Source organism: Zalophus californianus, chromosome 7, assembly GCF_009762305.2.
Source record: "Zalophus californianus isolate mZalCal1 chromosome 7, mZalCal1.pri.v2, whole genome shotgun sequence".
NCBI classification, from domain to species: domain Eukaryota; kingdom Metazoa; phylum Chordata; class Mammalia; order Carnivora; family Otariidae; genus Zalophus; species Zalophus californianus.
The window spans coordinates 9,454,079-9,467,854 of record NC_045601.1 but is presented as its reverse complement, the minus strand read 5'-3'; the positions used below and the strand labels follow the sequence as shown (position 1 = coordinate 9,467,854).

The 13,776-nt window shown below is 50.8% G+C and overlaps 1 protein-coding gene across 9 annotated transcripts in view; it reads left to right on the top strand.

Annotated features, from left to right (window-relative positions):
- TULP4 (TUB like protein 4) overlaps positions 1-13,776 on the top strand; it is a 230,326-nt gene that overhangs the window by 212,318 nt on the left and 4,232 nt on the right. For all 9 annotated transcript variants that reach the window (XM_027602020.2, XM_027602019.2, XM_027602012.2 and 6 more), the window contains 5 exons: positions 2,467-2,611; positions 5,511-5,655; positions 6,909-7,002; positions 7,958-8,101; positions 10,740-13,258. In XM_027602020.2, the coding sequence (XP_027457821.1) occupies positions 2,467-2,611; positions 5,511-5,655; positions 6,909-7,002; positions 7,958-8,101; positions 10,740-13,258 (3,047 nt within the window). The remainder of the gene's footprint in view (positions 1-2,466; positions 2,612-5,510; positions 5,656-6,908; positions 7,003-7,957; positions 8,102-10,739; positions 13,259-13,776) is intronic.

Sequence of the window (13,776 nt, the reverse complement as noted above, 5' to 3'; positions counted from 1 at the left end):
TATTCAGTGCTCCCTTTGTCCCCGATCATTGGGTCTCCCGTGGTCGTGGGGCAGTGTCCGGGTGTCACTGCTTTCAGGGGGTTCAGAAACTTCTTTTCGGTGACAAGACAACCCTCGAAAAGTTCAGTAAGAACATCAAGATTTTAATACCGCAAGACAGATGCAGAAGCTGTGTCACGAGGCAGAACATGAGTAATCACCAAGCGGGTGGTATACGTACGCGGTTCAGAGCAGGAGCGCTGCCTTCGGGAAGCCGGGAACTTCTTGGGGGCTGATTAACTCTTTGAAGCCTGCACATCCGTGCTTCTCAGAATGCAGTCCCCGGGCCATTTCCCTGCAGATCCCCTGGGGTATTTATCTAAATACAGGCTGCCAGACCTGCCCTTTAGCCTCATTTGGTGAGTCTGGGGTGAGGCCTCCACGTGTGCACCTGCCGCTGCCCGGCTGGCAGTGGGGCTCCAAAGCCTGTGACTGACTGTCGTAAGTGTTCTCCACGCAGCTGAACGGGCACAAGCCTCAGGATGTGTATGTTTATAATTGAGAGCATACATGAGAGCATATTTTTTTAAGCAAAAATCCACCAGTTTTTAAAAGGCATCTTTTAGTCAGAGCTTACTGTGGGTGGATTGTGTCCCCCTAGAAATTCCTACGTTGAAGCCCTTACCTCCCGTGTTACTGTATTTGGAGACAGGGCTTTTAGGGAGTGATTCGGGTGAAATGAGGCTGTCAGGGTAGAGTCTTACCCCAGTAGGATTGGTGGCCTTGCAAGAAAAGAAGGAGAGCTCTGTCTCTCCACACGTACACACACATGCTAAGGCAAGACCCAGTGAGCACACAGCAAGAGGGTGGCCGACTGCAGGCTGGGAAGAGCGTTCTCACCAGAACATGATCATGCCTGCACCCTGATCCCAGACTTCAGCCTCCAGAATGGAGACAGAAATTTCTGTTCATAAGCCACCCAGTCTGTGGCGTTGTGTTATAGCAGCCCAAATGGATTAAGACATAAGTCAAGAACAACAACAAATGGCATGACATACAGCAACTGTGAAAAATCCTGGGTTAGCGGACAGATCAGGAGCTGAGTGGACAGCACGTTACTGCATTTCCTCAGGCTGGTGAGCTGGCTCTATGTTCACAAGCACACAGAAGCTTTCTGTGCGTTTACATCCTTGCATGACTCATGGCCAAGCGTCTTTGGACTAAGTGACTCCTCAAGTAATGTAAAGCACTGCTCAGGGCGTGTGAAGTAAGCCTTTTTATTTGATCAAACGCAGGTGCACACCACCCCGGCTTGCTGTCCTCATGGGTCGTGCCTTCTGATGGGGAAGTTAAGAAGAGGGTGATGTGGGTCTCAGACAGCCTGCTTCCAGGGAGCGTGGCGAGCTGTTTCTGCCTCCAGGGCCCTTGGACAGGTCCCTGTTCACAGATGTCCCTTCCATATGTTCAGAAACACTAGAGATGAGTTTATCTTAGCAAACTCATCCTTTCAAATGTAAACAGCCCTTTTGAATGATAAAGTCCCTCAAATTCCATAAATGATTTCATTGCAGTTGGACAATTGGGCTTTTTTATAACCTGATGAGGTTCTTGGAGTCTTGAGGGAATGAGGCTTTTGTCAGCAAAACAAAGTGGTTTTGAAGATGGGCTACCCTACAGTGAGGGCAGAGCAGGGTTTGGGGAGTGAAGGGATGTGGGGGGTGGGAGGAAGGCAATAAAGGAGAAGGGATGTCAGGGAAAGTGTCAGACGTGACCTTCATCTGTCGTGCAGTTTCGTGATGGCCCAGCTTCTGTGCGCACCGTCTTCTGCCGTAGGGCCTCTGACCTTCTGCCCAGTGACCAACGGTGAAGCTCGAGCGGCTTCTGTACAAACACCCCCAGCAGAGCCCAGGGCTGCCACGGACAGGCCTCCTGCACAGGCCTGCCTTCCAGCCACTGCTCAGAGCAGACCAGCATAAATGTCTGGGAGTCCCTGCAATGGACCTGACCCGGTCAGGTATCTAGTCCAGAGCAGGCCTGGAACCGGCAGGGGCCTTGGCAGGGCCCAGGTCAGAAACAGGATCTTGCGGGGGCAGGGGGGGAGGGGGTCCCTGAGTCAGCAAGCCCCTTGCTCAGCCTGGGTGCCCTAGTTGCCTGCAAACCCGTATGAACCCAGATGGATGGTTGTTGTGCTGGGAGGTTCCCGCTTTTTGCGCAGTAAACACTGCTAGACTATTTTGTACATTCCAGAGACACTGAAATTCCATGCCCACTCTGATAACAGAAGTTAATTGCCTCCTTTTGCTTAGAAAATTGTTACAGCATAAAAACGTAAAAGGGAAACCATGCTCTGGTCCTTTTCTCTTTCAACCTGTGAACTTAAAATGCTGGCCTATAGAGTCAGTCTGCCCTGTAGTTTCCAGGGCTAACGATCCTCATTAGGGTCTTACTGATAGCACTTTCCAGAACCTGCTGGTTGTGTCTCACCAGATGAAATCTACGGAAACAGCTTGATCTCCTCCATGCTGGACAGCTGCAACTGCTCGGACTCCAGTGACGTGGAACTGAGTGACGACTGGGCTGCCAAGAAATCCCCCAAAATCTCCCGCGCTAGCAAGTCACCCAAACTCCCAAGGTAAGCTCACTCCCCAGGGCTGGTCTTCCTTGTTTGTGTCTCTGGGGATGGCTCTGTTGTGTCTGCAGCAGAACCCCATTGAAGCCGACACCAGAAGAGCCCCGCAAGAGGGCTTCCCCTGCCTTTCATCAGGAAGGTCTGCCAGCGATAATTAGAGCTTTCCTTTCTTCTCCCCTTTGGGTAGACAAATCCACCCATGGGAAGTTTGCTAAGTCCTCAGAACTCAGGGTTAGTACTGACAGTGGGCGGCACAGGGTGGCAGAAGCTCCCTGGCCCACTTGGTGGTTCTTCCAGTTCCAGAAAAGTAATGAGAAGGGTTTACAGTGAGTGTAACGTATGCATTGAACAGAATGCCCAGTTTAAATACCTTCTAATGCTGTAATTGGAAATAAATCGTAACTAAATAATCTCACATGCCAAAGGTTTGTCCTAAAGAGTGGCAGAAAGCTAAGAGTAGATAGAAGGGCCTGTTGTGTCCTAGGTAAGAGATCCTCTGATCCTGGCTCCACTCCCAAAGGCCGTATGACCTCGGGGTATAACCTTGAATAAACCCATGACCCGGATGCCAGTGTCCTTTATCTGTGGAAGGTAGAGGGTGGGCCAGATCTTCACTAAGCTGTCTTTAGCTCTAAAATTCTGTGATGCTGTGCAAAACTAAGATATAATTTATGTACAGATACCTGTCTGCCCAGATCTCAAAGACATAATTTCCTGTGCAGTTGATAAAGCAGAATATTTACCACCCAGTTGAAGGTAACATTTCCATCCTCCTGTAAAAGTTTCTCGTGTCCCTTCCCCAGAGTAATCACTGTTCTGACTTCTGTCACCACAGAGGAGTTTGACTTGTTCTTGAATTTCATATGAATGGCATCAAACAGTATATACTCCTTTTTTTTATTTGACTTTTTGTTTTTGCTCAACATAATGACTGAGATTCATTCGTGTCGTGTGTATCAGTGGTTTTTCTTTTTTGCTCTGTGGTTACCATTAGAATGGATATACTACAATTTGTTTATTCCTTTTACCAATTGGTTGATCTTTGATAGTTTCCAGTTCGGGGCTATTACAAATCAAACCATCATACACATTCTTATACAACACTTTGTATGGACACATGCACTCATTAATCTCGGGTATACACTTAGGAGGGGAGTTGCCGGGTCCTGGCACACGTTTATCGGAAACTGCCAATAAACATATTCCACCCAGTATTCCAGCGTGCCCACGCTGTTCTGAGTTCCTGCCCGGTAGCATGTGAGGCTTCTTGCTCTCGCCCACAGTTGCAGTGTCATTGTTAGAAGATACTCTTTATCCATTCTGGTGGGCATGTATCAACATCTCTAGTGATTGTTGCTGCTAACGAGTTTTTCATATGCTTAGTGGCCATTTAGAGCTCTTCTTTTGTGAAGTGTCTGTTAAGTCTTTTGCCCATTTTTTATTGAGTTGTTTTTCTTTCATCAAATTTTAAGAGTCTTTATGTGTATTCTGGCTATGAGTCTTTGGCAGAGATACGGAGTGCCACGTATGTGGTGGCCTAACGCAATATGAATTTCTTCTTTCATGATTAGTGCTTTTCGTGTCCTGTTTAGGAAATCTTTGTCTACCCTTAGGTCATAAAGACATTCTTCTGTTCTTTCCAGAAACTTTGTAGTTTTAGCTTTCATACTTCAATCTCAGATTAATTTTTGTGCATGCTGTGAGTCATCAATCAATTTGATTGATTTTTTTCATCTTTATTCTAAGCTTGTTAAAATCTCAAATAAAATTATGAACTTTCCTACACTACTACAGTGTTTCAGCTTTTCCCATTAATTAAGGGAGAACATTTAACACATAAGCAACCAAATCTTTCACCTGTAAATGTCCTTTTAAAGTTCGTGGATGTGGCGGTCTCTGCAGCTGGTCATCATTCCTTCCGTCTTTCCCTGTGTTGGATCCTCCTGCGTGCCACAGCCGGACTAATTGTCCTCATACAGAGTTTTCACCAGCTCGGTCCCCCTGTCCAGCCAAGCTTTGGGAGCCCTCGCTATCGTATCAAGTTCTCAAGCAGTATATGTGAGGCTCAGGGCTTTTCTCTCATTGACTGCCATTGACCTTAACTTACTTGTTTTTATAGCACTCTCTGTGGGGTAGACTGGCATTAACACCTGTGTCCCTGTGTTACAAACAGAAGAACTGAAGGCCAGAGATAGAATGTAGGATCAGAAGGCAGTAGGAAAACTGTAGATCCACAGATTTGATTTAAATATGATAGCTGGTGAAAGGCTAGATAAATCTGTTGAAATCTTAACATTGTAGTAGGAGTTGTAAAATCACTGTGGCCTTAGGGTGAAAAATGGCTCTTCCCACCTGCTAGTTTCCCACATGCAGAAGTCATGTGGATGTTTCTAAACTTAACTATTAGTCCATAGAAAGCAAACCACATTTAATTCTCTGAGGTTCCTTACAAATGAATCATTTTGTCTAATCTCACCATATTTTTTTAAGATTTTATTTATTTATTTGAGAGGGGGAGAGAGCGAGAAAGCATAAGCAGGGGGAGTGGGAGAAGGAGAAGCAAGCTCCCCGCGGAGCAGGGAGCCCAATGTGAAACTCAATCCCAGGACCCTGAGATCATGAACTGAGCTGAAGGCAGATGCTTAACGACTGAGCCACCCAGGTGCCCCTGATCTTACCATATTTTTTAAGTATATATTACTCGATATATATATATATATTTCTTCTTTCTTCTTTCTTCATATTCACAAGGCAAGAGCAGACGGGAGAGGCTTGGGTAAAGGGGCCTGGCCCCTGGGAACGTGGCGCCCCTGGTGGCCGCCAGAGCGCAAAGGGAGAAGGCCACGGTAGTGGGCGCCTCTCCCACATGTGAGGCCTGACCCTCCTGGCCTTGTCTCCACAGGATCAACATTGAGGCCCGGAAGTCTCCCAAGCTGTCCCGGGCCGCTCAGGAGATGTCCAGGTCTCCCCGGTTGCCGATGCGCAAGCCCTCCATTGGCTCGCCCAGTCTGACACGAAGAGAGTTTCCCTTTGAAGACATCACTCAGGTAGCACCTGGGGTCCAGGGCGGGCCCGTGTTTCTGATGCTCCCCTGCCTGTCTTCCCTCCTCAGTGTGTGCCTGACGGGGACTGAGCCCTGGGCACATCACACCTGCACTTGCCACCCCAGTCTCCATGCCTCTCACTGCCGTTCCAGACACTGGGCATGGAGAACCAGAGCCCTGTTGGCCTTCCTCCCCACCCCTGCCCTCAGGGAGGCCCCAGGACCTCCTTCCCACCTCAGACACTCCCCTGTTGCCACGCGAGTCTTTTCACAGCTTGAGACCTATCCACGCTTCTCCCCTCTGCTCCCTTAAGCCACTTGTGGACTCTTGGTGTCCACAGGAGCCAGTCCCTGGTGGCAGCCCCACAATCTGGCGCTGCCTGCCTCTCTGTCCCGGTCCCTCTCGATGCCCTCCAGGTGCCACAGCCTCGCTGTTGACTGGCCTCCTTCTGCGTTTGTGCCTTTGCCATGCCTGGGTCACCGGGGCCACCTGGGCGCACCCCCCCCCCCCAATCTCCTCCTCTTGCTTCTGCCAGCACGCTTCCGGATAGAACTCATCACGAAGGCTTCCTTCCCCAGCTCAGCCACAGCAATCCCAAAGCATCTTGTTTGAAACTCCCGTATAACATTCCTCAGTGACTGCCTTGTCTGCAAATAATCGTAAGCCTATATCCTCCATTGGGTTATAAGCTCTTTGAGGAGCTGCATTTTATTCATCTTTATTACTGCTGTTCACACACATATACACACGTGGCTTAAGCATACTGATCATTTTTAAAAAAATTTTTTAGTTGAACAAGGAAACAGATAACTGGGTCGTTTGGGGACATACTGGCATCAGTGCACCTGGTGTTTCCAGGAGAAATATCGAGGGTAAAAATGGATTCAGAGCTAGGTATACCCTCTCTAGTTCAGTGACTAGAGGGAAAGGAGAGGTAAAGAAAAACGTGCCCAGAGCACCTTTGTGGCCTAAAACCTACGCGCGTGCGGACACACTGGGACACATCTGCTCCTCACCCCCCACCTGCAAATCTCAGCTCGGTGAGCCACCACTCAGAAACACATGCCTGACATGTTCTCGTTAGCTTCTGGTCTTAAAAAGGGTAGAATGATACAGAGAATGAGTATTTCAAGCAGTGCCCACCTGTGACCTTTTTAAGCAAAAATGTTAACATTCTTAGTCCCTAAGTGATCAATAGAAAATACGAAAATAGATGGTGATTTTTCTTTTTTCCTCTTTTTTCCCCCCTCCCACAGCACAACTATCTTGCTCAGGTCACGTCTAATATCTGGGGAACCAAGTTTAAGATTGTGGGCTTGGCTGCTTTCCTGCCAACCAACCTCGGTGCAGGTAAGAACCCTGTCCTTTGCCCGCTCTCCCAGCTGAAACAGACTAAACTGACTGACAATTGAAATGAGCACTTACAGCACCAGAAGATTAGCATGTACTTTATTTACCTCTAAACTTTGATTCTATCCACTGCGGGAGTTCGAGCTGGTCAGCCACCGGGCGCTAGCGGGGACAGCTGTGGAGACACAGCTGGGCCTAACAAAAAATGAGAATAACAGTAACAATTTGGGAATTTCTGCTTACCTCAGGAAAGAGCATTAAACAAAAGAAAGTTGATCCTGATTTTAACCTACCGTGAAACCTAAATTCAGATTCATTGTTTTTAACCAATTTTGTCTCCTCCAAATATTTGAGTCGCCATCCAGGCATTGTCTTAAATGTCCCTGTTGATCAAATATAAAACCTGAGCATGTAAAGAAACGGTGTGGAAGTTCCCTAAATCTCTGTCCTGATCATGAAGTTGAAAGTCAGGAAGACAAGAATCCAGTCCTGAGGAAGGGCAGTGTTCTATTCCGACCTGACCCATGTCACCCCTGTCTCCTGGGTTGCCTGAGATCCCCCTGAGCTTGGCACTCTGCTTATCACAACTATTTTTACTAAATTAGAATTCTGATCGCAAATGAGGCTTTTAAAAAATACATTTATCCTATCCCAGTTCATTCCAGAAAAACATTTAAGTCTAGGACAGGTTTTTGACATTTGAAAAGTGTGGTTCTGTAGACAGACCACTTGGCAGAGTGATTACGTCAGACGGAGAAGTTGCCGTTAGGGAAGCCAGAGCGTGGCTGGGATGGCCCGTGGTGTGCGGAAGGGAGACAAAGGCCCGCTTTCCCACTCTCCCCTGCCTTCTGATGGCAGGGACACCGCAGCCGCATTGCTCTTCCTGTGACCTTGCCGGTGCCTTCGCTGTCCTCGTGCGCGTCTCTGTTAACAGTGCTTCCCTCCTCCCCTCCAGTAATCTATAAAACCAGCCTCCTGCATCTCCAGCCGCGGCAGATGACCATCTATCTCCCAGAGGTTCGGAAGATTTCCATGGACTATGTTAATTTACCTGTCTTCAACCCAAATGTTTTCAGTGAAGACGAGGATGATTTACCAGGTGTGTTCTTAGGGGGTCGTGACGGGGGCAGAGCAGTAACTAGTGGAGGATCACAACGTGTCAGCCCATGCCCGCTGCCTTGGCTTGGAAAAGCTTAACTTCCTCAGCTGGTAGGTGTGGTGGCACATCACAGGAGAAAGGTCATACTGTCACTGGTTTGGGGAGGAGGGGAGCTGCCAGAGCAAGGACGGTGTATATAGGTGACCGTGACACCTCAGGTCCACAGGGCATTCTGCCATCTTGTTTTATCTTCACAGTAGTCCTTAGTCACGTGCCCAGCTAGAGAAGTTAACAGGACTGATGAGAACTCCACAAAATCAGAACTGGCTCTCGTTGGCCCTCATCCTTTCAGCCCCTGCTGAGAGAGCAGCGTCACTCCCATGGTCCTGTGGTGCCCACAGAGCCCAGTGTCTCAAAGCCGCCCCGTCTCCAGGACAGAAAGCCTTCACGTTCAGACATCTCTTGCCCAGTGTGCAATGCACATCTCAGTGCACAGAAGCGCCTGGTCTGAGTTAAAGGTGAATTCCAGCACAAGCTTTTAAAATCCCAGTTTCCAAATTTTCAAATATCTGTAGCATCTTAAATTAATTTAAGTGTTTTCTAGGGGGAGGGGATCCTATTTTGATTAACAGAGTAGAATGATTTCTAAGTAGTCTGCCAGTTATTTCCCTATAACTCTTTTCAAAAATATCTACCTGTAATTTTATAAATATGAAGACTCCTCTACTTAGAACCAAGCAGGGTTCTGAATGTCTCTGGTTTCTGAGCCAGAGGAATCCTACATGGGCCACTGGTGGTTCTAGAACAGAAGGGGCTATGGTCTGTACCATGGGACAGGGAAGGACACGCAGGCCAGCTCAGGCTCTGAGCTTGGGGGGATGGTTTACCTTCTCTTATCCCAGTTACTTACCTTCTTCACAGGTTTTTACCTGCAAAATCATTTGTACAGTACTTTCTGACAGTAGCCATTTTTGGTTTTCCGATGGTTATAGCAGGTGGTGTAGACTGTCGAAGTCCTAATGGGCAAGGTTTTGCAACCACATAAACTTGCAGTTTGGTGAAGCCTCACACACCTGAGCTTTAGAGCACACCCCCTGCAATTTCAGAATCGTGGATTTAGAAGTATCTTTTTACACTTTCCAAATAACGCCCTCCCTGTGCTCCTGGAAAGTGACTAATAAGCTCCCCCTAAGGCTCAGCCCTTGCTGCGGCTCTTCCTGACTGGGCTTCCCAGTCCGAGCAGGGCGGGGGGGGGGGGGGGGGGGGGGGGGGCATTTTGTCTCAGGGCTTTCAGTTAATGCTGGTGAGAGAGACTCTTCTCTTTAACAGGGAAGATACCTGCCCTCAGTACTTCATGCAGATGAGTGAACATCTGGAGGAGGGATCAGAACAGAAATAATAAAAAAACTTGAGATGGGACCCAGATTCACGCAGCCACGAGATAGTTACGTCTCCCTAGAGGGCCCCAGGGAAGGGGGAGTCTGACTGGAACCAAGGGTGGGCTTGACTTTTTTTTTTTTTTTAAGATTTATTTATTTATTTGAGAGAGAGAGAGCATGAGTAGGGAGCGGCAGAGGGAGAGGGAGAAGCAGGCTCCCCACTGAGCGGGGAGCCCGATGCGAGGCTCGATCCCAGGACCCTGGGATCATGACCCGAGCCGAAGGCAGACGCTTAACGACTGAGTCCCCCAGGGGCCCCGGGCTTAACTTTTGATGAACTAGCTAGCTGCCTTCATTCTGTAGTTCTAGTAAACTGGAAGACAGCCTTTACAATTAGCTAGTTAAATCCTGTGTCTTGCTCATATACTAGTTGCCACATAGCACTTAAAGGCCCAAATAAGCAAACTTGCCAGTGCTCGATGGTACTTTAGACAGGCAGTATAAAACATGGTTCTGAGCACCTGCCTGTGGCGTGGAGATCATTGCTCACATTCATGCCTCATTAAATTCCCTCTTTGTACAAATAGGATATAGTTTTACAGAGGTACAGTGCTGTACCTTACATAGTGTTTGAAATGCTGAAAAGCAGATAAATTTTAGGAAATGATCCTTCCCTAATAATGCTTATTTGCTGGAAGATCTTTTCATTGGTGTCTCCACTACATTTTACATGGTTCTTTTCACAGAGACTTAATTTACGTACGAGTTTCACATACACATCTGCTACATAACACTTCCCATATTAACCAATCCATAATTGTGGATAAACCTACTCAGGACCCTAGGCATTATGAGTGCTCAGTGGAGTGTCATGCTCTATACCATAGTTCTCTTCTTGCGCAAAAGAGTGGGCCGTTTTATGAATTCATGGTAAAACATCTTTAAATATTAGAAAATGAAAATAAAAATTAAAAAAAAAACATTGTTATGACCCATGGTACCATTTAGGTACCAAGTTCGGAAGATTCGAAAGTATATTCATTGAAAAGCTTTGCCTTTGTCCTTCCAGAAACCTTAGAGAGACTGTGTATATAACTTGTGTGAAAGTTCTAGCTTCCCCAGGCAAACTCATCTCCGTCTACAGCAATTGCATTTTGTAGCAAAAGGACTAGATGAGTTGATTAGTCTCTGTATCGCTTATTCTGACCCAGTTTCACGGCACTGTTCTGAAGCAGTTCCTTTTTCTCTTTTCCTTCCAGTGACGGGAGCTTCTGGTGTGCCCGAGAACAGCCCGCCGTGCACGGTGAACATCCCTATTGCACCCATCCACAGCTCGGCCCAGGCTATGTCCCCCACTCAGAGCATAGGCTTGGTGCAGTCCCTGCTGGCCAACCAGAACGTGCAGCTGGATGTCCTGACCAGTCAGACCACGGCAGTGGGGACATCGGAGCACGGAAGTGACAGTGCCTCCCAGTACCCGGTCTCCAGCCGTTACTCCAGCCCTGGACAAGTGATCTTCGGAGGTGTGGAGATGGGCCGCGTCATCCCGAACCCTGCTCAGCTGTCCCTGCCTCCGTCCGCGCAGGGGGCGGTCCAGCTGTCGGTGGTGGACCACGGAGACCGGGACCATGACCACCTGCAGAAGTCGGCCAAGGCCCTGCGGCCAGTGCCGCAGCTGGCTGCCGAAGGGGACGCAGTGGTGTTCAGTGCCCCACAGGAGGTCCAGGTGGCGAAGATGAACCCCCCACCCCCCTACCCGGGAACCATCCCTGCTGCCCCCACCACGGCAGCGCCGCCGCCCCCGCTGCCGCCCCCGCAGCCCCCGGTGGACACGTGCCTGAAGAAGGGCGATTTCCCGCTGTACCCCACAGCGGCACATTACCAGACGCCCCTGGGCTATGAGAGGATCACCACCTTTGACAGCAGTGGCAACGTGGAGGAGGTATGCCGGCCTCGGACGCGGATGCTCTGCTCCCAGAACACCTACACCCTCCCCGGTCCGGGCAGTTCGGCCACGCTGAGGCTCACCGCCACCGAGAAGAAGGTCCCCCAGCCCTGCACCAGTGCGACCCTGAACCGCCTGACGGTCCCACGCTACTCCATCCCGACGGGAGACCCACCCCCGTACCCCGAAATCGCCGGCCCGCTCGTGCCCGGACGCGGCGCAGCCCAGAGGCCCGACAGTCTCATCCACGCCACGCTGCGCAGGAACAACCGCGAGGTGGCGCTCAAGGCGGCGCAGCTGGCCGAGCCCCCGCGGGCCCCGCCGCAGCACCCGCCCAAGCCCAAGGGCGCGGCGCAGTTCCCGGCGCGGCCCCCGCCAGCCCTGTACACCTGCAGCCAGTGCAGCGGCGGGGGGGCGGGGGGGCGGCCCGAGCCGGGCGCCGGGGGTGTGGGCGGCGCGCAGCCAGGCTCGGGCCTGGCGCACGCCTCCAGCACCTCCCCGCTGACCTCCCAGTCGTCCTACAGCCTCCTGAGCCCGCCCGACGGCGCCCGCGAGCGCGCCGACTACGTGAACTCGGCCTTCACCGAGGATGAGGCGCTGGCCCAGCACTGTCAGGTGGAGAAGCCCCTGAGGCACCCCGCGCTGCCCGAAGCTGCTGTGGCCATCAAACGGCCACCCCCTTACCAGTGGGACCCCGTGCTGGGGGAGGACATTTGGGTTCCTCAGGAAAGGACAGCACAGACTGCAGTGCCCAACCCCCTGAAACTGCCCCCTCTTATAGTAGGTCAGAGCCAGCACCTGGACGTGTCCCGAGTGCCCTTCGTCTCCCCGAAGTCTCCGGCCAGTCCTACTGCCACTTTCCAAACAGGCTATGGGATGGGAATGCCATATCCAGGAAGCTATAACACACCCCCTTTGCCAGGAGTGCAGACTCCCTGCTCCCCAAAAGATGCCCTGTCCCCCACACCATTTGCACCACAGGAGTCCGCAGTGGTTCTGCAGCCTGCCTACCCACCCAGCCTCTCGTACTGCACCCTGCCCCCCATGTATCCGGGAAGCAGCACCTGCTCGAGTTTACAGCTGCCACCTATCGCCTTGCACCCCTGGAGTTCCTATAGCCCTTGCCCGCCCGTGCAAAGCCCCCAGGGCACTCTCCCCCCCAAGGCACACCTGGTGGTAGAGAAGCCCCTCGTGTCTCCACCGCCGACCGACCTCCAAAGCCACTTGGGTACTGAGGTGATGGTAGAGACCACAGACAACTTCCAAGAAGTCCTCTCCCTGACGGAGAGCCCAGTCCCCCAGCGGACAGAGAAGTTCGGCAAGAAGAACCGGAAACGCCTGGACAGCCGAGCAGAGGAGGGAAATGTTCAGGCCATCACGGAGGGCAGAGTGAAGAAGGAGGCACGGACTTTGAGTGACTTTAATTCCCTGATCTCCAGCCCCCGCCTGGGGAGAGAGAAGAAGAAAGTGAAGAGTCAGAAAGACCCACTGAAGTCAAAGAAATTGAACAAGACGAATGAGTTCCAGGACAGCTCGGAGAGCGAGCCCGAGCTGTTCATCAGCGGGGACGAGCTGATGAACCAGAGCCAGGGCAGCAAGAAGGGCTGGAAGAGCAAGCGGAGCCTGAGGACGGCCAGCGAGCTGGAAGAGTTCAAGTGCCGGAAAGCCAGCGAGAAGGAGGATGGGCGGCTGGGCAGCCAGGGCTTTGTGTACGTCATGGCCAACAAGCAGCCTCTGTGGAACGAAGCCACCCAGGTGTACCAGCTAGACTTCGGGGGGCGGGTGACCCAGGAGTCGGCCAAAAACTTCCAGATTGAGCTGGAGGGGCGGCAGGTAAGCAAGCTTGTCCCGGGGCATGGCCAGAATTGCTGCGTTCTGGTCTTGACTGGTCCGGGGGTCCGGGGAGTGGGAGGTGAAAACCTGGTGAAGGCTATCCGTGCTTTGGCCTGCCAGGAGCCAAATGAGAAATACAGAAAACAACTGCTGTCTCTTAAGTGGGGCTGATCGTGGTTGTACTTTACGGTGTGCCCATTGCTCGCTTTTATTTACTTATCATCAGAGCAACACATGTACTGATTTTTCAAAGTCAGAGGATTCTGCGAGATCCAGGAGGAGAACTAGCAGGCCCTTCCCTGCCCAGCCCCCGGCCTGCTCAAACCCAGCTCTGGTTCTTCTGGTATTTGACACTGTATTTGTAAAGAGTGTGTTCCCACTTCTGTTTATTGATTTTTCAGTTTTTCACATCATGCATTGACTTCTTCCTGAGGAATGGGACGGTTAATTTTCTTCACCCCCACCACCATACGTACACACATGTGAACTTCCCCCTTTTCTTACTTTACGTAGTCATT